The sequence below is a fragment of the Salmo trutta genome, chromosome 15 (assembly GCF_901001165.1).
Source record: "Salmo trutta chromosome 15, fSalTru1.1, whole genome shotgun sequence".
Lineage (NCBI taxonomy): Eukaryota > Metazoa > Chordata > Actinopteri > Salmoniformes > Salmonidae > Salmo > Salmo trutta.
This window is the reverse complement of record NC_042971.1, coordinates 62859392-62881268: the sequence shown is the minus strand read 5'-3', so window position 1 is coordinate 62881268 and position 21877 is coordinate 62859392. Positions and strand designations below refer to the sequence as shown.

The 21877-nt window shown below is 42.4% G+C and overlaps 1 protein-coding gene across 1 annotated transcript in view; it reads left to right on the top strand.

The window, feature by feature from the left end:
- Positions 1–21877, top strand: part of LOC115149517 (phospholipid phosphatase-related protein type 1) — a 128808-nt gene that overhangs the window by 36924 nt on the left and 70007 nt on the right. Inside the window, exon 3 of the mRNA XM_029692450.1 lies at positions 11754–11942. Coding sequence (XP_029548310.1) covers positions 11754–11942 — 189 coding nt within the window. The remainder of the gene's footprint in view (positions 1–11753; positions 11943–21877) is intronic.

The window sequence follows — 21877 nt, the reverse complement described above, 5'->3', positions numbered from 1 at the left end:
CAGTTTCCCAGTCCCTGCAGATGGAAAAACTTCCCCACAGCATGATGCTTCCACCACCATGCTTCACTGTGGGGATGGTGTTCTCGGGGTGATGAGAGGTGTTGGGTTTGTGCCAGACATACATACATTCCTTGATGGCCATATAGCTCTATTTTAGTCTCATCTGACCAGAATACCTTCTGCCATATGTTTTGGGAGTCTCCCACATGCGTTTTGGCAAACACCAAACGTGTATTTACATTTTTTTCTGCCAACTCTTCTCTAAAGCCCAGCTCTGTGGAGTGTACGGCTAAAAGTGGTCCTATGGACAGATACTCCAATCTCCACTGTGGAGCTTTGCAGCTCCTTCAGGTTTATCTTTGGTCTCTTTGTTGCCTCTCTGATTAATTCCCTCCTTGCCTGGTCCGTGAGTTTTGGTGGAAGGCCCTCTCTTGGCAGGTTTGTTGTGGTGCCATATTCTTTCCCTTTAAAAAAAAAATATTTAATGGTGCTCCGTGGGATGTTCAAAGTTTCTGATATTTTTTTATAACCCAACCCTGATCTGTACTTCTCCACAATTTTGTCCCTGATCTGTTTGGAGAGCTCCTTGGTCTTCATGCTGCTGCTTGCTTCGTGGTGCCGCTTGCTTAGTGGTGTTGCAGACTCTGGGGCCTTTCAGAACAGGTGTATATATACTGAGATCATGTGACAGATCATGTGACAGATCATTGTTATGTAACTTCTGAAGGTAATTGGTTGCAGCAGATCTTTTTTAGGGGTTTCATAGCAAAGGGGGAGAACACACATACACACACCACTTTTCAGTTTATTTAAAAAAAAAAAATTAAACAATTTTTTTTTTCTCCATTTCACTTCACCAATTTGGACTATTTTTGTGTATGTCCATTACATTATATCCAAATAAAAATCAATTTAAATTACAGGTTGTAATGCAACAAAATAGGAAAAACGCCAAGGGGGATGAATACTTTTGCAATGCACAGTAGAAAATAGTAGAAATAAAGACAAACCTTTGAATGAGAAGGTGTGTCCAATCTGTTGACTGGTGCTGTATTTATATATTGAACAAAAATATAAATGCAAAACGCTGAGCAACACACTGAGCTATTCCTGGAATACACTCTACACAACACACTGAGCTATTCCTGGAATACACTCTACACAACACACTGAGCTATTCCTGGAATACACTCTACACAACACACTGAGCTATTCCTGGAATACACTCTACACAACACACAGAGCTATTCCTGGAATACACTCTACACAACACACTGAGCTATTCCTGGAATACACTCTACACAACACACTGAGCTATTCCTGGAATACACTCTACACAACACACTGAGCTATTCCTGGAATACACTCTACACAACACACTGAGCTATTCCTGGAATACACTCTACACAACACACTGAGCTATTCCTGGAATACACTCTACACAACACACTGAGCTATTCCTGGAATACACTCTACACAACACACTGAGCTATTCCTGGAATACACTCTACACAACACACTGAGCTATTCCTGGAATACACTCTACACAACACACTGAGCTATTCCTGGAATACACTCTACACAACACACTGAGCTATTCCTGGAATACACTCTACACAACACACTGAGCTATTCCTGGAATACACTCTACACAACACACTGAGCTATTCCTGGAATACACTCTACACAACACACTGAGCTATTCCTGGAATACACTCTATACAACACACCGAGCTATTCCTGGAATACACTCTACACAACACACTGAGCCTACTTGGCTAAGTTGCTTCTACTTATCCTTACTGTTCAGTGCTAAGCAGAGTGGCATTCCATGTTTTAATGTTTTAGAGATCTACTGTCCTGTAGGTTTACAGTCCAACCCTCTTCCTGGAGATCTACCGTCCTGTAGGTTTTCAGCCCAACCCTCTTCCTGGAGATCTACTGTCCTGTAGGTTTTCAGCCCAACCCTCTTCCTGGAGATCTACCGTCCTGTAGGTTTTCAGCCCAACCCTCTTCCTGGAGATCTACCGTCCTGTAGGTTTTCAGCCCAACCCTCTTCCTGGAGATCTACTGTCCTGTAGGTTTTCAGCCCAACCCTCTTCCTGGAGATCTACCGTCCTGGTGGTTTTCAGCCCAACCCTCTTCCTGTAGATCTACCGTCCTGTAGGTTTTCAGCCCAACCCTCTTCCTGGAGATCTACCGTCCTGTAGGTTTTCAGCCCAACCCTCTTCCTGGAGATCTACCGTCCTGTAGGTTTTCAGTCCAACCCTCTTCCTGGAGATCTACCGTCCTGTAGGTTTTCAGTCCAACCCTCTTCCTGGAGATCTACCGTCCTGTAGGTTTTCAGTCCAACCCTCTTCCTGGAGATCTACCATCCTGTAGGTTTTCAGCCCAACCCTCTTCCTGGAGATCTACCGTCCTGTAGGTTTACAGTCCAACCCTCTTCCTGGAGATCTATCGTCCTGTAGGTTTTCAGTCCAACCCTCTTCCTGTAGATCTACCGTCCTGTAGGTTTTCAGTCCAACCCTCTTCCTGGAGATCTACCGTTCTGTAGGTTTTCAGTCCAACCCTCTTCCTGGAGATCTACCGTCCTGTAGGCTTTCAGTCCAACCCTAATTTAACATATCTGATTCAGCTAGTTAAGGTCTTGTTGAGCAGCTAATTAGTAGAATCAGGTTCTGAGACACTAGAATACTCTTGTCTTAACCTATAAATTTTGATCCTAGACTGTAGTATTCTATAGTTAGCCATCCTATATTGTAATATTGTATAGTCAGCCATCCCAGACTGTAGTATTCTATAGTCAGCCATCCCAGACTGTAGTATTCTATAGTCAGCCATTCTAGAGTGTAGTATTCTATAGTCAGCCATTCTAGAGTGTAGTATTCTATAGTCAGCCATTCTAGAGTGTAGTATTCTATAGTCAGCCATCCCAGACTGTAGTATTCGATAGTCAGCCATCCCAGACTGTAGTATTCTATAGTCAGCCGTCCTAGACTGTAGTATTCTATAGTCAGCCGTCCTAGACTGTAGTATTCTATAGTCAGCCGTCCTAGACTGTAGTATTCTATAGTCAGCCGTCCTAGACTGTAGTATTCTATAGTCAGCCATCCTAGACTGTAGTATTCTATAGTCAGCCATCCCAGACTGTAGTATTCTATAGTCAGCCATCCCAGACTGTAGTATTCTATAGTCAGCCATCCCAGACTGTAGTATTCTATAGTCAGCCATCCCAGACTGTAGTATTCTATAGTCAGCCATTCTAGACTGTAGTATTCTATAGTCAGCCATCCTAGACTGTAGTATTCTATAGTCAGCCATTCTAGACTGTAGTATTCTGTAGTCAGCCATTCTAGACTGTAGTATTCTATAGTCAGCCATATCATACTGTATTATTCTGTAGTCAGCCATGCTTGTTTCTCTGCAGAGATGTTAATTTAGTTGTTATGATTTGACTAGTGAAACTGTTTATGGCTAAACACTGACCTCTGCTGGTAGAGAGGAACTGGTGAAACTGTTTATGGTTAAACACTTACCCCTGCTGGTAGAGAGGAACTGGTGAAACTGTATGTTTAAACTCTGACCCCTGCTCAAAGAGAGGATGACACTGCATATGTTTAAACACTGACCTCTGCTGTAGAGAGAGGAGATGCATCTGATAAGAAGGAAGCATCTGAATAAGCTCCATCTGATATTTATTTTTTTACCTAATAGTTAATTTCACTCACCAGTTTCTCCGGGGTCTAAATCAGTCCCTGAACTGAAGCACAACAATTTAAATCACCAGTGAAAATAAAGTCAAGGTTCAGATTTGAGTGTTCTCAGCTCATAGAGTCTGATATGACTTCAGATTTAACCAGTAACAGAACACTGACATATCAAAACCATTTGCCGAACGATTCATTATTTCAAGTTGTTGATGATGATTATTTCTGTTATTAAATCGGAAATGATTGACGTGTCAGATTGGATCACAGGAGGCTGCTGGCGGGAAGAACGGCTCATAATAATATCCGGAACGGAGCAGATGGAATGACATCAAAACCATGGAAACCATGTGTTTGATGTATTTGATACCATTCCACTGATTCCGCTCCAGTCATTACCACGAGCCCGTCCTCCCCAATTAAGGTGCCACCAACCTCCTGTGGATTAGACCATTGACCAGCAGGCTGTGATTGTGGCGTTCAGCATCTTGCGGTTAGTAGACTATGCCAGTGGTGGAAAAAAGTTCTCAATTGTAAAGATATCTTTGTAGAAAATGATTCAAGTAAAAGTGAGTCACCCAGTAAAATACTTATTGAGTAAAAGTTTAAAAAAAAAATTAAAAAAAAAAATGGTTTAAAATGTACTTAGTACTCAATGGTCATGCTTCAGTAAAGTAAAAGTAAATGCTATACATCAGGAAATCAATGTTTACTCACAACTTATTTTGTCCGCTTATCAATGTGTGTCAATCCAAATACCTAGATACTTGTAATGGGGGGCTAGCTCAATTCGGGATCCTCTCAACGTACGGATAAAGGTACGATACATTTAGGATAAATACATTTTACGAGACCTGGAGAGAAAAACATACACTTGGGTTTTATCAGCATTTAGCACTAATTTAAGATCTGTGAGCTATTCTTGAATAGAATTAAAACCAAGCTGGAGGTCGTGAATGACCTGCTGCACTGAGGGGGCACAGAAATAAATTACTGCCATCTCCATAGAGATGTAAGCCCCAGTTATTATTATTCAGGGACAAACAAACATTATAAATGTAAAGACTGAACAGTAAAGCACTTAGTATTGAGGCTTGTGGGATTCTTTTAGTTATGTTAAGAAAATGTCACTGAAATTCATCAGCAGAGTTTGGTCTAGTTTGGTCGGGTAGCTTCTATAGCAGGAGTGCATGATCAACAGTATCGAATGCTTTCGACAGATCAATATAAAGGGCAGTGCTGTGTCCTGTCTAGTGGGTTAACCAGGTCATTATGACGAGAGAAGAAGCTGAGATGATGTCCTGTCTAGTGGGTTATCCAGGTCATTATGACGAGAGAAGAAGACAGAACATCCAGAACTTCTCTAGTAGGGACTTGATGAAGACAGAACATCCGATAGATCCCTGCAACATAGAAATGAACACCTGCTGTGATGGAGGGAGGAAGGGCGATAGATCCCTGCAACATTTAAATTTAAACCCGCTGTGGTGGAGGGTGGGAGGGCGGTAGATCCCTGTAAATTACATTTCTAACCAGTATTTAAAATTGCTTGGGAAGCGAGACATTGAGAGATTGGTTCGCCTTAAAGTTGTTTTTCACAAAAATATCTACACCACATTCTTTGGCCTATTACATCTGTAAACATTATAATCATGAAGTGCAATGGAATTATCATCAAGAGAGATTTTAACCATGTTTCAGAGCACACTCAAATGTCAGGATTTGTATCCTGGAACCAAATGTCCAACATGCCCATCTTGGGGATAATACTTTGTACATTCATAGGCCCATTAGCTCTGTTAGGCTCATTAGCTCTGTTAGGCCCATTAGCTCTGTTAGGCCCATTAGCTCTGTTAGCCCCATTAGCTCTGTTAGCCCCATTAGCACCCTTAGCCCCATTAGCACCGTTAGCCCCATTATCCCCATTAGCTCTGTTAGCCCCATTAGCTCTGTTAGCCCCATTAGCTCTGTTAGCCTCGTTAGCCTCGTTAGCTTTGTTAGCTCCGTTAGCCCGTTAGCCCGTTAGCTCCGTTAGCCCCATTAGCTATGTTAGCCCCATTAGCTCCGTTAGCTCCGTTAGCTCCATTAGCCTCAGGCTGGTTTTAAAGTCTGCCGAAGATATTACAGTCTGATTTTAGCACCCCTAGAATTGAGAGAATTTCTAGCAGACAATACACAAAACTCATGAGGTAATAACGGGAATTATCTGGGGGCTTGGGCTATCAGAGTCACTGGGTTAGTGACTGTGCTATGTTCCAAGACAGCCGCTGTGGTCCGCAGCCGCTTGGCTTTATTTGTCTTCATTTGAACAATCCACTCACTTCCAAAACCGGTGGAAATTATTTATATGAAAGCCACTTTCACTGTGGCACAGAATGTTTTCGTTTAGAAATGCCAACTTATGTACCTTACCTTCTATTGTTACACTCAACAGCAGTATGTTTTATGGTCCCCCACGATGAAATCGAGAAAGGGACTATGAATCTGTCTCCGTACATTTGTTCATGTGTACGTCACACGATATCTCAGACACCACTGAGTGAATGATGCATCATTCATGGGGGATGACATGTTACGGTTGCCTTGTTTGTTCGTTTTTTTGACAGGACCCACTGCCCGTATTGATCACTGATGCTGATTAGACTGTCTGTAATTTTAAAGTGTAGGTATTTGATTAGAATGTCTGTAATGTCATAGTGCTGATTACAGTGTAGGTATTTGATTAAACTGTCTGTAATTTCATAGTGCTGATTAAAGTGTAGGTATTTGATTAGACTGTCTGTCTCCTTCCTTACTCCATCAAGGTCAATGGAACGGAAGCTGCTCTCTTGTAACTAAGGCCGGTTCTCTTGTAACTAAGGGCCAATTTACCCCAAACGGGTTAACCCTATACCTGGACTAAGACTCCATTTCAATGGAGAATGTCCATTGGGTTTGCTTTTTCTGTCCACGACTAGGCTTAATCTGTTTCTGGAAAACTGGTCCTAAGAGTTTTAGAAAAATATCCTCGTTATAAACATCACCCAACAATTTTTTATTTGACTTATGTTGGCCTAAATGCTACTAGCCAACCAGTCTTTGGTCTTGGTTATATAAAGTGTTAGTAGTCATGCAGCCTGTGACCTGGTTCATCTATTGGTGTGGGTCATCAGCAGCTAACCACAAAACGAACAAACAAGGCAATCGTAACATGTCATCCCCCATGAATGATGCATCATTCACCCAGTGGTGTCTGAGATATCGTGTGACGTACACATGAACAAATGTACGGAGACAGATTCATAGTCCCTTTCTCGATTTCATCGTGGGGGACCATAAAACATACTGCTGTTGAGTGTAACAATAGAAGGTAAGGTACATAAGTTGGCATTTCTAAACGAAAACATTCTGTGCCACAGTGAAAGTGGCTTTCATATAAATAATTTCCACCGGTTTTGGAAGTGAGTGGATTGTTCAAATGAAGACAAATAAAGCCAAGCGGCTGCGGACCACAGCGGCTGTCTTGGAACATAGCACAGTCACTAACCCAGTGACTCTGACAGTCCAGGTCAGGTGAACCAAAGGACTTCAGTTCCTGTGTGTTGTTATGATTACACCATGAGTCATTAATCATGAAGCACCCCTGCCCTTCTCCTTATCAGAGAGTAGCATTCTTTCAGAGTACCATTCTTTCAGAGTACCATTCGGTCGTTCGAAAGGAAAATGTTCTCCAGAATGGATCTTTCGGTGGTTCTCGGTTGAGGTTAGTGGTGAGAGGAAATTCTTCTTCTCTCTCTTCTTCGGTCAAGTTTCCTAGACTATTTTACATATACAGCTGCAGACTGGGAATGTGTTATCTTGTCGTTTTCTTAACCATTTCATGCGTATGTACTCCGTCCTCTCGTCTTCTGGTCTATAGAGTGGTAGCCATTTCAATGTGGGGATTCCCGTCCCTGCGTTTTCTTGACTAAATGTACATTTTGTCACGAGTGCTACTTAAGCACTCTGGGGAAAAAGGGGCGTTCCCTCCATTTTTCATAATGTCTGTGTTCACGTGGGCGTGGCCACTGACTTGGTTAAGACTTCATATGAAAAACAATTCTCTCATTTAGAAGCCTAACATCACATCTCATCTTCTCACAGATAGTTTAATATTTAGTCATGTAAGTTCCACAACATTTAGATGTAAGTCTGGTAACGGGGAAATATACACATTCAGAGATACAGTTTTGTTGTTCTACCATCTTTAGTTACATCACAAATTAGTAACAAATTCAACAGGGTTGTTCTTTAAATACCCACGGACCATTGAAAATGTTTGGATTATGGAAATACTGTTTAATTATTCAACCTTTTGATGTTATCTTACTGGAACGTCTCTCTGTGGTTACAAAGGGATTTAACTTACATTTCTGAGAGTGGGAGAGAGAGTTTTACTGCAGGTATTTATGAGAGAGAGGGAGAGAGGGAGAGAGAGAGGCGCCTATGATCCTCCCACAAAGGGCAAGTCATGACACTTCTTATACACTCTATTACTCCCAGCGTTTGGAACTTTGTTTTTTCTAGATATGGCTATTTGTGACCGACCGGCTCAGTTCAGTCTTATGTAGCACAATTTGAAATTGTGTTTTTTTTACATTGGTTAAAAGTAGAGAAAATTGTATATCATGTACTGCAGTTGAGGAACAATGGGAAAGTAATTATGCTTTGAAAGTTGATAAACATGTAACCTCACTTTTGAGAAAATTGCACTTGAATATGTTGGTATCTACTGGAGAGCTCTTCTTTGTCTCCACCCATTCAGCATCGTTCACACCCTCTTAAGCCTTAGCCCCACCCATCTCTTTAAGGATTCACATGTCAGGCCATGTACTAAACAACCAAAGATTTTAAGACTAAAGGCTGGTTTATACTACGGGTGTGATCATAAATTCAATCTAGTGTCAGATAGTCCGTTCTTAAATTCAGAGCGCTTCGCTCTCGGATCTTTCAGAGAGCACATTGGACGCTCTGGCCGAGGAGTAGGGTTGATCCAAATGTTTTGACCTCACAACAGCAGTCAAGCACCAAAGTTAACCGGCTAACGTTGGCTAGCTTGCTGGCTACTTCCAGACACAAATGAAAGTACAGCTCACTCTGGCTATTTTACTCGCCCTAACAGAGTTGGTTTAGGCTGTTTTTATGTTATCCAGAGCGTTGGTGACTGTAACTGTGCTGCTGGAAACAATATAATTACGCCTTTTTGCCAACGTTTACTGACACCGGCCATATTCAACAGGTGTTGAGTCTTCGTAAATTCGTCAGTTATTCTGCGCTCTGGCACACTCAGACGAGAGTGCTCTGAAATCGGAGTAGATAGCCAGAGCGAATTTACCAGCTACGTCTATCGACAGTTGTCGCAGTGACATCATGAACATTCTATTGAAATGGTTACTTGTATAGTGGAGTCTTTTGTTTAGACGTGTAGCTAGCTAGCTAAACAATGAACCATAATCCCAACTCATAACATTACTACCCTGCATGAATCTGCAGGTAGCTAACCAACTAGGTTCAATGTTAGCTAGCGAACATTAGGTTATAACTAGTAATGCAAATGGCTCTGAGATACGAATAATGTTACTACACAGATCATACACGTAACGTTACCTTGCGAGCTAGCCAGCTAACGTTAGCTAGAAAGGTAACAGTACACTTTAACTTGAAATGAAAACGACTTTCTGACAAAATTAGACATTTGTAATGTATGAAAATGTAGCTAGCTAGACTCTCTTACCCGTATACATGGATGGACGCTTCTCCCGCTGTCCCGGATTCCATGGTTGCCCTTAATTTGAAGATGTAATCCGGAGACAGGTGTTTTATACAACAGCCTTCTGTGTGTTCTATTTTCGACTCCCTCTGCATATTTGCAATCAAACGCCAGAATTTTCTCAATTTCTATAGCTATCAATACTCTAATTCCACTGATCTCAAAACTCGGTCCTCGAGAAAGTGGAGAGCAACACTTTTGACATTCTATTAGGTGATATTTTTCAAAAAAGCCAGAAAGAAAGGATTACCTACATATACTGAGCAGCTCATGTTATAGACAGAAACATGCTACATGGCAGACCAATCCGAGCTCCAGCCCATCCATTATCTCAGCCAATCATGGCTAGTCAGAAGGTTCCTGTCTTTTTCCGTGGCTAAACAAACTAGGCTCGTAATTTAACAATTGTATTAGTATTTACAGATGGCATACATGTTTGTTAAATAAGGCACATGAAAGGTCATATGTTCCATAACGCATTTCTGCCAAAGAACGCATTTTGTATCAAAATAAAAAGTTTACGTTCAACTGGCTCTCCTGTGAAGTAGTGACGCGCAACATACGTTTAGTTTCATGAAACGAGTCACATATTGTAATCACTACATCCGATGGATCTGGATACTGCTTTCAAGCACATTTCTGCAGCATTAGTAAAGATGTGGTCAATACATGTTGATGATTTCATTCCTGTGCTGTTTGTAACTACCCTGGTAGGTTGACTGATAATCTGAACCAGGTTGCAGGTGCACTGGTTACAGTTTGAAGCTTTAGTCTTTGCCGCTCTGACATAGCTTGTCCAAATATTTATATATTCTTAATTCCATTCCTTTACTTTAGATTGTGTGTATTGTTAGATATTACTTGTTCGATATTACTGTACTGTTGGAGCTAGAAACACAAGCATTTCGCTACACCTGCAATAACATCTGCTAATCACGTGTATGTAACAAATAAAATTGTATTTGATTTTGTGTCCGAACGGTCAACTCTGATTTATTTGCCCTCAACTGTTATTCGGCATATCTTGTTGCTTTCTAGCTACTCTGTTGACAGTTTGACAAAAACATGTGGAAGCTAATTAACTGCCTTGTTAATTGTTTTACAAACAAATGAATGAATGTGCTAGAAAGCTGAACAGCTACCTAGCTAGCTAGTTGACTGCTGTGGCTAGCTGAACAGCTACCTAGCTAGCTAGTTGACTGATGTGGCTAGCTGAACAGCTACCTAGCTAGCTAGTTGACTGATGTGGCTAGCTGAACAGCTACCTAGCTAGCTAGTTGACTGATGTGGCTAGCTGAACAGCTACCTAGCTAGCTAGTTGACAGCTGTGGCTAGCTGAACAGCTACCTAGCTAGCTAGTTGACTGCTGTGGCTAGCTGAACAGCTACCTAGCTAGCTAGTTGACTGCAGTGGCTAGCTGAACAACTACCTAGCTACCTAGCCAGCTAGTTGGATCATGTTATCTTTTGAGGATTTAAACGTGTTCTTACACGTTTGCATATTTGTCACCTTAGCTTGCTACATAACTTTTGAGTGATAGGAAGCACGAGCACCACCACCAATCAGCCTACACCACTGCTCAAACACCTTTTGTTACTATGACAACTATCAGAGCTATCTGAACAAACACACACAAATCTGATTTGGTCACTTGTAACTTGCTGTTTGGACAGTCAGTATTCCAAAACGGATTTGAAAAACTAAATTGGTTTGAGGATTAAACAGTGTAAACAAAGCCTTAGTCACTAATGTGAGAGTGTTGTTCTTTCAGGTGGTGATCATGGTGGGCACCGGCCTCCTGGCCTACTACTTTGAGTTAAGTCAGGTTGTATTTAGGTTAGGTTAGGTTGTGTTTGAGTTAGGTCAGGTTGTATTTAGGTTAGGTTAGGTTGTGTTTGAGTTAGGTCAGGTTGTATTTAGGTTAGGTTGTTTTTCAGTTAGGTTTGGTTGTGTTTAAGTTAGGTCAGGTTGTATTTAGGTTAGATTAGGTTGTGTTTCAGTTAGGTCAGGTTGTATTTAGGTTAGGTTAGGTTGTTTTTCAGTTAGGTTAGGTTGTGTTTAAGTTAGGTGAGATTGTATTTAGGTTAGGTTGTGTTTGAGTTAGGTCAGGTTGTATTTAGGTTAGGTTGTGTTTCAGTTAGGTTGTGTTTAAGTTAGGTCAGGTTGTATTTAGGTTAGGTTGTGTTTGAGTTAGGTCAGGTTGTATTTAGGTTAGATTAGGGTTCCAGCCTGACATCTCCCTGATGTTGTCTCTCCAGCTGGTGATAATGGCAGGGACCGTCCTGCTGGCCTACTACTTTGAGCTGACCGACACGTTCGGCATCCACGTCCAGGGGTTCTTCTGCAACGATGCTGACCTGATGAAGCCTTACCCCGGGGTGGACGAGAGCAGCTTCATCCCTCCCCTCATCCTCTACTGCGTGGTCGCCGCCACTCCCACCATCATCGTGAGTACTGTCTGTCTGTCTGTCTGTCTGTCTGTCTGTCTGTCTGTCTGTCTGTCTGTCTGTCTGTCTGTCTGTCTGTCTGTCTGTCTGTCTGTCTGATTAGCTTTATTAGCATGAATGACAAGTCCACTGTTGCTCAAGCGAATTGAGATTAAATTAACATTAACAGGTAATAGTCATATTACCAGAATGTATGAATAATAATAATGTGACAATCTGAAAAGCATTTTACTTTCATGAGTAAAGAAACAAAGAAAATATCTATATTGGGGCAAAGAGATCAGACAGTGTATACATGTAACAACATTGAACAGGTACAATGAAATCATCTATGGATGCATCTCTCGCTTCCTGTCTCTGTTAGTGACGGACGCAGCTTCTTTCTCATTCCCTGTTAAAGTACAGTGTCACTTTATTTCATTAGGAGTTAAGCACTTGTCCTTCTGTCTCACTTTGTGTAACACGTTGAACCTCCTCTGGGACTTTTGTCTCCAGACGCAAAGGTTCTTTTATCAGCGCTCCATTATCTTAGTTGTTTTCGGTATTTAATGGAGAGATATGTTCATTAATAAAACGGAAAATATCAATATATCAACCTAATTTCTTTTTAAATATTTATTTCTATGTTTGATTGGGACTACTATTTTCACTGTGTTTTGACTTTGGCTATGGATATTCAAGATCATTTATTAGAGTATTTACTGGAGATTTGATGCATGGAAGTGGCTAGAGTCTTCAGAGGTTTAAGGATAGCTGCACCAGGGTCACATAGAAGCTACATCAGTAAGGTTCCACCAGGGGTCACATAGAGGTTAAATCAGTAAGATTCCACTAGGGGTCACATAGATAATTTATTAGAGTATTTACTGGAGATTTGATGCATGGAAGTGGCTAGAGTCTTCAGAGGTTTAAGGATAGCTGCACCAGGGGTCACATAGAAGCTACATCAGTAAGGTTCCACCAGGGGTCACATAGAGGTTAAATCAGTAAGGTTCCACTAGGGGTCACATAGAGGTTACATCAGTAAGGTTCCACCAGGGGTCACATAGAGGTTACATCAGTAAGGTTCCACTAGGGGTCACATAGAGGTTCAATCAGTAAGGTTCCACCAGGGGTCACATAGAGGTTACATCAGTAAGGTTCCACTAGGGGTCACATAGAGGTTACATCAGTAAGGTTCCACTAGGGGTCACATAGAGGTTACATCAGTAAGGTTCCACTAGGGCTCGCCATTGGCTAGGCAATCAGTTCGCATCCGAATTTGGACAATGGTTTCTCACAGTATTGATCGTAATATGTAATTACCGCTGTTAATATAATCAGTTACTGCCATTATGTTTACACAGACCCAGTGTCAGAATAAGGGTAAATTCAATGAGGTAGTTACATGTACCTTTAGCTGAGTGTCATCTGGTCCAGTGGGGAGACATGGCGGAGTGGTAGGCAGGGAAAAGGGGGTCAATGGTCCTGGTGTTGGAGCTTTCAGTCAAATGGGCTGCTTCCTCTCGTAAGAGGTCACGCGTTCGCTCGCTCTTCTTTCTCGGTTCAGTTCTCAATTCGTTCAGTCCAAGGAGATAAACGTTTGTTATGACACTGGTGTTCAATATAACGTTTGGGTCCCTTCTGAGAGAGATGGGAAACTCAGCGGTTCGTTGTGAGTGATCAGAGTGTGTTGTTCAGCAAAAGTTCTTCTCAGGTGATAACGGTCAGAGTTGCGTCCGCTTTCCCAAGCGATGAATCACTGAACCTCTAAGGTGGTGGCCACACACCTCCCGAAGTTCCGATCTGATTTCTGGTTAGTAAGACCTCGTATTTATAGGGAGACTCACAGACGGTATGATCTAAGGGCTGGTCTGTGTCATTGAGACCGCCCAGTTGATTTGTAAGGAATCAACATGGCAACGTTCATATGAATTATAACATGAGATTTGCTCATACGTGTTCACAGAATGCCAAAAGGTGTCTTGAACAATGAACAAACTATCTCCAGGATGAAATACATAGTCTGTGGAGTCTCCAAACATGGCTCTGGTCAAGTCTGTACCTTTCATATTACAGTGAAACACGTATTACAGGAAAAGTAGAAACATTTATATTCGGATTGTTACAACAGGTCATAAGCCCAACATTTTAAATGATTTGTCCTTTTTCTCTCTGGGCCATGTCCTCTTTGTTGCTGAGAGAAAGGGGAGAGAAGGTTTCCTTTGTTGGAACATAGCAGTGAACCCCCCTTCCCCTTCCTACATGTGGGTCATAAAGGGGCTCTGAAAATGACCTTCAACAGACAATTCCGAGACGTACCATCTGTTTTCTTTGTCTTGTGATAGGCTAGAAAAGGACGACGATTAAAGAATCTTGGCACGTAATATTATGAGTTATCCACTCGTGGGCTCACGACACAACAACTGGGTAAAATGTATCTGTTTCAAGTCCTCATGTCGAAAGCGCTGAGACACCGATCGTTTTTATTACTTCACAGAATCAACACTAGAGGGCACTGTTTCTACACTCCAATTATCACTGCACCACATCCCCTGGTTTCAGACTACTAATTATCCTGACGCCTCTGAAGACTCTAGCCACTTCCATGCCAGTCAGAAGAACTTTGGTGTTTTATACCCCCTTTCCCTTTATTATAACTTCCCCCTCTCTCTTTATTGTAACATCCCCCCTCTCTCTTTATTGTAACATCCCCCCTCTCTCTCTTTATTGTAACATCCCCTCTCTCTCTTTATTGTAACATCCCCCCTCTCTCTTTATTGTAACATCCCCCTCTCTCTTTTTATTGTAACATCCCCTCTCTCTCCCTTTATTGTAACATCCCCCTCTCTCTCTTTATTGTAACTTCCCCCCTCTCCCTTTATTGTAACATCCCCCCTCTCCCTTTATTGTAACATCCCCCCTCTCTCCCTTTATTGTAACATCCCCCTCTCTCCCTTTATTGTAACATCCCCTTTCTCCCTTTATTGTAACATCCCCTCTCTCTTTATTGTAACATCCCCCTCTCTCCCTTTATTGTAACTTCCCCCCTCTCCCTTTATTGTAACATCCCTCTCTCTTTATTGTAACATCCCCCCTCTCTCTCTCCCTTTATTGTAACATCCCCTCTCTCTCCCTTTATTGTAACATCCCCCTCTCTCTCTTTATTGTAACATCCCCCTCTCCCTTTATTGTAACATCCCCCCTCTCTCTCTTTATTGTAACATCCCCCCTCTCTCTCTTTATTGTAACATCCCCCCTCTCTCTTTATTGTAAAATCCCCCCTTTCTCCCTTTATTGTAACATCCCCCCTCTCTCTTTATTGTAACATCCCCTCTCTCCCTTTATTGTAACATCCCCCCTCTCTCCCTTTATTGTAACATCCCCCTCTCTCTCTTTATTGTAACATCCCCCTCTCTCTCTTTATTGTAACATCCCCCCTCTCTCCCTTTATTGTAACATCCCCTCTCTCTCCCTTTATTGTAACATCCCCTCTCTCTCCCTTTATTGTAACATCCCCCTCTCTCCCTTTATTGTAACATCCCCCCTCTCTCCCTTTATTGTAACATCCCCTCTCTCTCCCTTTATTGTAACATCCCCTCTCTCTCTCTTTATTGTAACATCCCCCTCTCTTTATTGTAACATCCCCCTCTCTCTCTTTATTGTAACATCCCCCCTCTCTCCCTTTATTGTAACATCCCCTCTCTCCCTTTATTGTAACATCCCCCCTCTCTCTCTTTATTGTAACATCCCCCTCTCTTTATTGTAACATCCCCCTCTCTTTATTGTAACATCCCCCTCTCTCTTTATTGTAACATCCCCCCTCTCTCCCTTTATTGTAACATCCCCCTCCCTTTATTGTAACATCCCCCTCTCTTTATTGTAACATTCCCCCTCTCTCCCTTTATTGTAACTTCCCCCTCTCTTTATTTTAACATCCCCCTCTCTTTATTGTAACATCCCCCTCTCTTTATTGTAACATCCCCCCCTCTCCCTTTATTGTAACATCCCCTCTCTCTTTATTGTAACATCCCCCTCTCTCTCTTTATTGTAACTTCCCCCCTCTCCCTTTATTGTAACTTCCCCCCTCTCCCTTTATTGTAACATCCCTCTCTCTTTATTGTAACATCCCCCTCTCCCTTTATTGTAACATCCCCCCCCTCTCTCTTTATTGTAACATCCCCCTCTCTCTCTTTATTGTAACATCCCCCCTCTCTCTTTATTGTAAAATCCCCCCTTTCTCCCTTTATTGTAACATCCCCCCTCTCTCTTTATTGTAACATCCCCTCTCTCCCTTTATTGTAACATCCCCCCTCTCTCCCTTTATTGTAACATCCCCCTCTCTCTCTTTATTGTAACATCCCCCTCTCTCCCTTTATTGTAACATCCCCCTCTCTCCCTTTATTGTAACATCCCCCCTCTCTCCCTTTATTGTAACATCCCCTCTCTCTCCCTTTATTGTAACATCCCCCCTCTCTCCCTTTATTGTAACATCCCCCCTCTCTCCCTTTATTGTAACATCCCCCCTCTCTCCCTTTATTGTAACATCCCCCTCTCTCTCTTTATTGTAACATCCCCCTCCCTTTATTGTAACATCCCTCTCTCTTTATTGTAACATCCCCCTCTCTCTCTTTATTGTAACATCCCCCTCTCTTTATTTTAACATCCCCCTCTCTCTTTATTGTAACATCCCCCTCTCTCCCTTTATTGTAACTTCCCCCCTCTCCCTTTATTGTAACATCCCTCTCTCTTTATTGTAACATCCCCCTCTCTCTCTTTATTGTAACATCCCCCTCTCTCTTTATTGTAACATCCCCCCTCTCTCCCTTTATTGTAACATCCCCCTCCCTTTATTGTAACATCCCCCTCTCTCTCTTTATTGTAACATCCCCCCTCTCTCCCTTTATTGTAACATCCCCCTCCCTTTATTGTAACATCCCCCTCTCTTTATTGTAACATCCCCCTCTCTCCCTTTATTGTAACTTCCCCCCTCTCCCTTTATTGTAACATCCCTCTCTCTTTATTGTAACATCTCCCTCTCCCTTTATTGTAACATCCCCCCTCTCCCTTTATTGTAACATCCCTCTCTCTTTATTGTAACATCCCCCTCTCCCTTTATTGTAACATCCCCCCTCTCTCTCTTTATTGTAACATCCCCCTCTCTCTCTTTATTAACCTCCCCCCTCTCTCTCTTTATTGTAACATCCCCCCTCTCTCTTTATTGTAAAATCCCCCCTTTCTCCCTTTATTGTAACATCCCCCCTCTCTCTTTATTGTAACATCCCCTCTCTCCCTTTATTGTAACATCCCCCCCTCTCTCCCTTTATTGTAACATCCCCCTCTCTCTCTTTATTGTAACATCCCCCTCTCTCTCTTTATTGTAACATCCCCCCTCTCTCCCTTTATTGTAACATCCCCTCTCTCTCCCTTTATTGTAACATCCCCCTCTCTCCCTTTATTGTAACATCCCCCCTCTCTCCCTTTATTGTAACATCCCCCTCTCTCTCTTTATTGTAACATCCCCCTCCCTTTATTGTAACATCCCCCCTCTCTTTATTGTAACATCCCCCTCTCTTTATTGTAACATCCCCCTCTCTTTATTGTAACATCCCCCTCTCTCTTTATTGTAACATCCCCCCTCTCTCCCTTTATTGTAACATCCCCCTCCCTTTATTGTAACATCCCCCTCTCTTTATTGTAACATCCCCCTCTCTTTATTGTAACATCCCCCCTCTCTTTATTGTAACATCCCCCTCTCTTTATTGTAACATTCCCCCTCTCTCTCTTTATTGTAACATCCCCCCTCTCTCTCTTTATTGTAACATCCCCCTCTCTTTATTGTAACATCCCCCTCTCTTTATTGTAACATCCCCCTCTCTCTTTATTGTAACATCCCCCCTCTCTCCCTTTATTGTAACATCCCCCTCCCTTTATTGTAACATCCCCCTCTCTTTATTGTAACATCCCCCTCCCTTTATTGTAACATTCCCCCTCTCTCCCTTTATTGTAACATCCCCCCTCTCTCTCTTTATTGTAACATCCCCCCTCTCTCTCTTTATTGTAACATTCCCCCTCTCTCCCTTTATTGTAACATCCCCCCTCTCTCTCTTTATTGTAACATCCCCCCTCTCTCTCTTTATTGTAACATTCCCCCTCTCTCCCTTTATTGTAACATCCCCCTCTCTCTCTTTATTGTAACATCCCCCCTCTCTCTCTTTATTGTAACATCCCCCCTCTCTCTTTATTGTAACATCCCCCCTCTCTCTTTATTGTAACATCCCCCCTCTCTTTATTGTAACATCCCCCCTCTCTCCCTTTATTGTAACATCCCCCTCTCTCTCTTTATTGTAACATCCCCCCTCTCTTTATTTTAACATCCCCCTCTCTTTATTGTAACATCCCCCTCTCTCCCTTTATTGTAACTTCCCCCTCTCTTTATTTTAACATCCCCCTCTCTTTATTGTAACATCCCCCTCTCTTTATTGTAACATCCCCCCCTCTCCCTTTGTAACATCCCCTCTCTCTTTATTGTAACATCCCCCTCTCTCTCTTTATTGTAACTTCCCCCCTCTCCCTTTATTGTAACTTCCCCCCTCTCCCTTTATTGTAACATCCCTCTCTCTTTATTGTAACATCCCCCTCTCCCTTTATTGTAACATCCCCCCTCTCTCTCTTTATTGTAACATCCCCCCTCTCTCTCTTTATTAACCTCCCCCCTCTCTCTCTTTATTGTAACATCCCCCCTCTCTCTTTATTGTAAAATCCCCCCTTTCTCCCTTTATTGTAAAATCCCCCCTTTCTCCCTTTATTGTAACATCCCCTCTCTCCCTTTATTGTAACATCCCCCCTCTCTCCCTTTATTGTAACATCCCCCTCTCTCTCTTTATTGTAACATCCCCCTCTCTCTCTTTATTGTAACATCCCCCCTCTCTCCCTTTATTGTAACATCCCCTCTCTCTCCCTTTATTGTAACATCCCCCTCTCTCCCTTTATTGTAACACCCCCCCTCTCTCCCTTTATTGTAACATCCCCCTCTCTCTCTTTATTGTAACATCCCCCTCCCTTTATTGTAACATCCCTCTCTCTTTATTGTAACATCCCCCTCTCTCTCTTTATTGTAACATCCCCCTCTCTTTATTGTAACATCCCCCTCTCTCCCTTTATTGTAACTTCCCCCCTCTCCCTTTATTGTAACATCCCTCTCTCTTTATTGTAACATCCCCCTCTCTCTCTTTATTGTAACATCCCCCTCTCTCTTTATTGTAACATCCCCCCTCTCTCCCTTTATTGTAACATCCCCCTCCCTTTATTGTAACATCCCCCTCTCTTTATTGTAACATCCCCCCTCTCTCCCTTTATTGTAACATCCCCCTCTCTTTATTGTAACATCCCCCTCTCTCCCTTTATTGTAACTTCCCCCCTCTCCCTTTATTGTAACATCCCTCTCTCTTTATTGTAACATCCCCCTCTCCCTTTATTGTAACATCCCCCCTCTCCCTTTATTGTAACATCCCTCTCTCTTTATTGTAACATCCCCCTCTCCCTTTATTGTAACATCCCCCCTCTCTCTCTTTATTGTAACATCCCCCCTCTCTCTCTTTATTAACCTCCCCCCTCTCTCTTTATTGTAACATCCCCCCTCTCTCTTTATTGTAACATCCCCCCTCTCTCTTTATTGTAAAATCCCCCCTTTCTCCCTTTATTGTAACATCCCCCCTCTCTCTTTATTGTAACATCCCCTCTCTCCCTTTATTGTAACATCCCCCCTCTCTCCCTTTATTGTAACATCCCCCTCTCTCTCTTTATTGTAACATCCCCCTCTCTCTCTTTATTGTAACATCCCCCCTCTCTCCCTTTATTGTAACATCCCCTCTCTCTCCCTTTATTGTAACATCCCCCTCTCTCCCTTTATTGTAACATCCCCCTCTCTCCCTTTATTGTAACATCCCCCTCTCTCTCTTTATTGTAACATCCCCCTCCCTTTATTGTAACATCCCCCCTCTCTTTATTGTAACATCCCCCTCTCTTTATTGTAACATCCCCCTCTCTTTATTGTAACATCCCCCTCTCTCTTTATTGTAACATCCCCCCTCTCTCCCTTATTGTAACATCCCCCTCCCTTTATTGTAACATCCCCCTCTCTTTATTGTAACATCCCCCTCTCTTTATTGTAACATTCCCCCTCTCTCCCTTTATTGTAACATCCCCCCTCTCTTTATTGTAACATCCCCCTCTCTTTATTGTAACATTCCCCCTCTCTCCCTTTATTGTAACATCCCCCCTCTCTCCCTTTATTGTAACATCCCTCTCTCTCTTTATTGTAACATCCCCCCTCTCTCTCTTTATTGTAACATCCCTCTCTCTCTTTATTGTAACATCCCCCCTCTCTCTTTATTGTAACATCCCCCCTCTCTTTATTGTAACATCCCCTCTCTCCCTTTATTGTAACATCCCCTCTCTCTTTATTGTAACATCCCCCTCTCTCTCTTTATTGTAACTTCCCCCCTCTCCCTTTATTGTAACTTCCCCCCTCTCCCTTTATTGTAACATCCCTCTCTCTTTATTGTAACATCCCCCTCTCCCTTTATTGTAACATCCCCCCTCTCTCTCTTTATTGTAACATCCCCCCTCTCTCTCTTTATTAACCTCCCCCCTCTCTCTCTTTATTGTAACATCCCCCCTCTCTCTTTATTGTAAAATCCCCCCTTTCTCCCTTTATTGTAACATCCCCCCTCTCTCTTTATTGTAACATCCCCTCTCTCCCTTTATTGTAACATCCCCCCTCTCTCCCTTTATTGTAACATCCCCCTCTCTCTCTTTATTGTAACATCCCCCTCTCTCTCTTTATTGTAACATCCCCCCTCTCTCCCTTTATTGTAACATCCCCTCTCTCTCCCTTTATTGTAACATCCCCCTCTCTCCCTTTATTGTAACATCCCCCCTCTCTCCCTTTATTGTAACATCCCCCCTCTCTCTTTATTGTAACATCCCCTCTCTCCCTTTATTGTAACATCCCCCCTCTCTCCCTTTATTGTAACATCCCTCTCTCTTTATTGTAACATCCCCCTCTCTCTCTTTATTGTAACATCCCCCTCTCTTTATTGTAACATCCCCCCTCTCTTTATTGTAACATCCCCTTTCTCTCTTTATTGTAACATTCCCCCTCTCTCCCTTTATTGTAACATCCCCCCTCTCTTTATTGTAACATCCCTCTCTCTCTTTATTGTAACATCCCCCCTCTCTTTATTTTAACATCCCCCTCCCTTTATTGTAACATCCCCCCTCTCTTTATTGTAACATCCCCTCTCTCTCTTTATTGTAACATCCCCTCTCTCCCTTTATTGTAACATCCCCCCTCTCTCCCTTTATTGTAACATCCCATCTCTCTCTTTATTGTAACATCCCCCCTCTCTTTATTGTAACATCCCCTCTCTCTCTTTATTGTAACATCCCCTCTCTCCCTTTATTGTAACATCCCCCCTCTCTCCCTTTATTGTAACATCCCCCCTCTCTTTATTGTAACATCCCCCCTCTCTTTATTGTAACATCCCCCTCTCCCTTTATTGTAACATCCCCTCTCTCTCTTTATTGTAACTTCCCCCTCTCTCTTTATTGTAACTTCCCCCCTCTCCCTTTATTGTAACATCCCCCCTCTCCCTTTATTGTAACATCCCCCCTCTCTCTTTATTGTAACATCCCCCCTCTCTCCCTTTATTGTAACATCCCCTCTCTCTCTCTTTATTGTAACATCCCCTCTCTCCCTTTATTGTAACATCCCCTCTCTCCCTTTATTGTAACATCCCCTCTCTCTCTCTTTATTGTAACATCCCCCTCTCTTTATTGTAACATCCCCCTCCCTTTATTGTAACATCCCCCTCTCTTTATTGTAACATCCCTCTCTCTTTATTGTAACATCCCCCCTTTCTCCCTTTATTGTAACATCCCCTCTCTCTCCC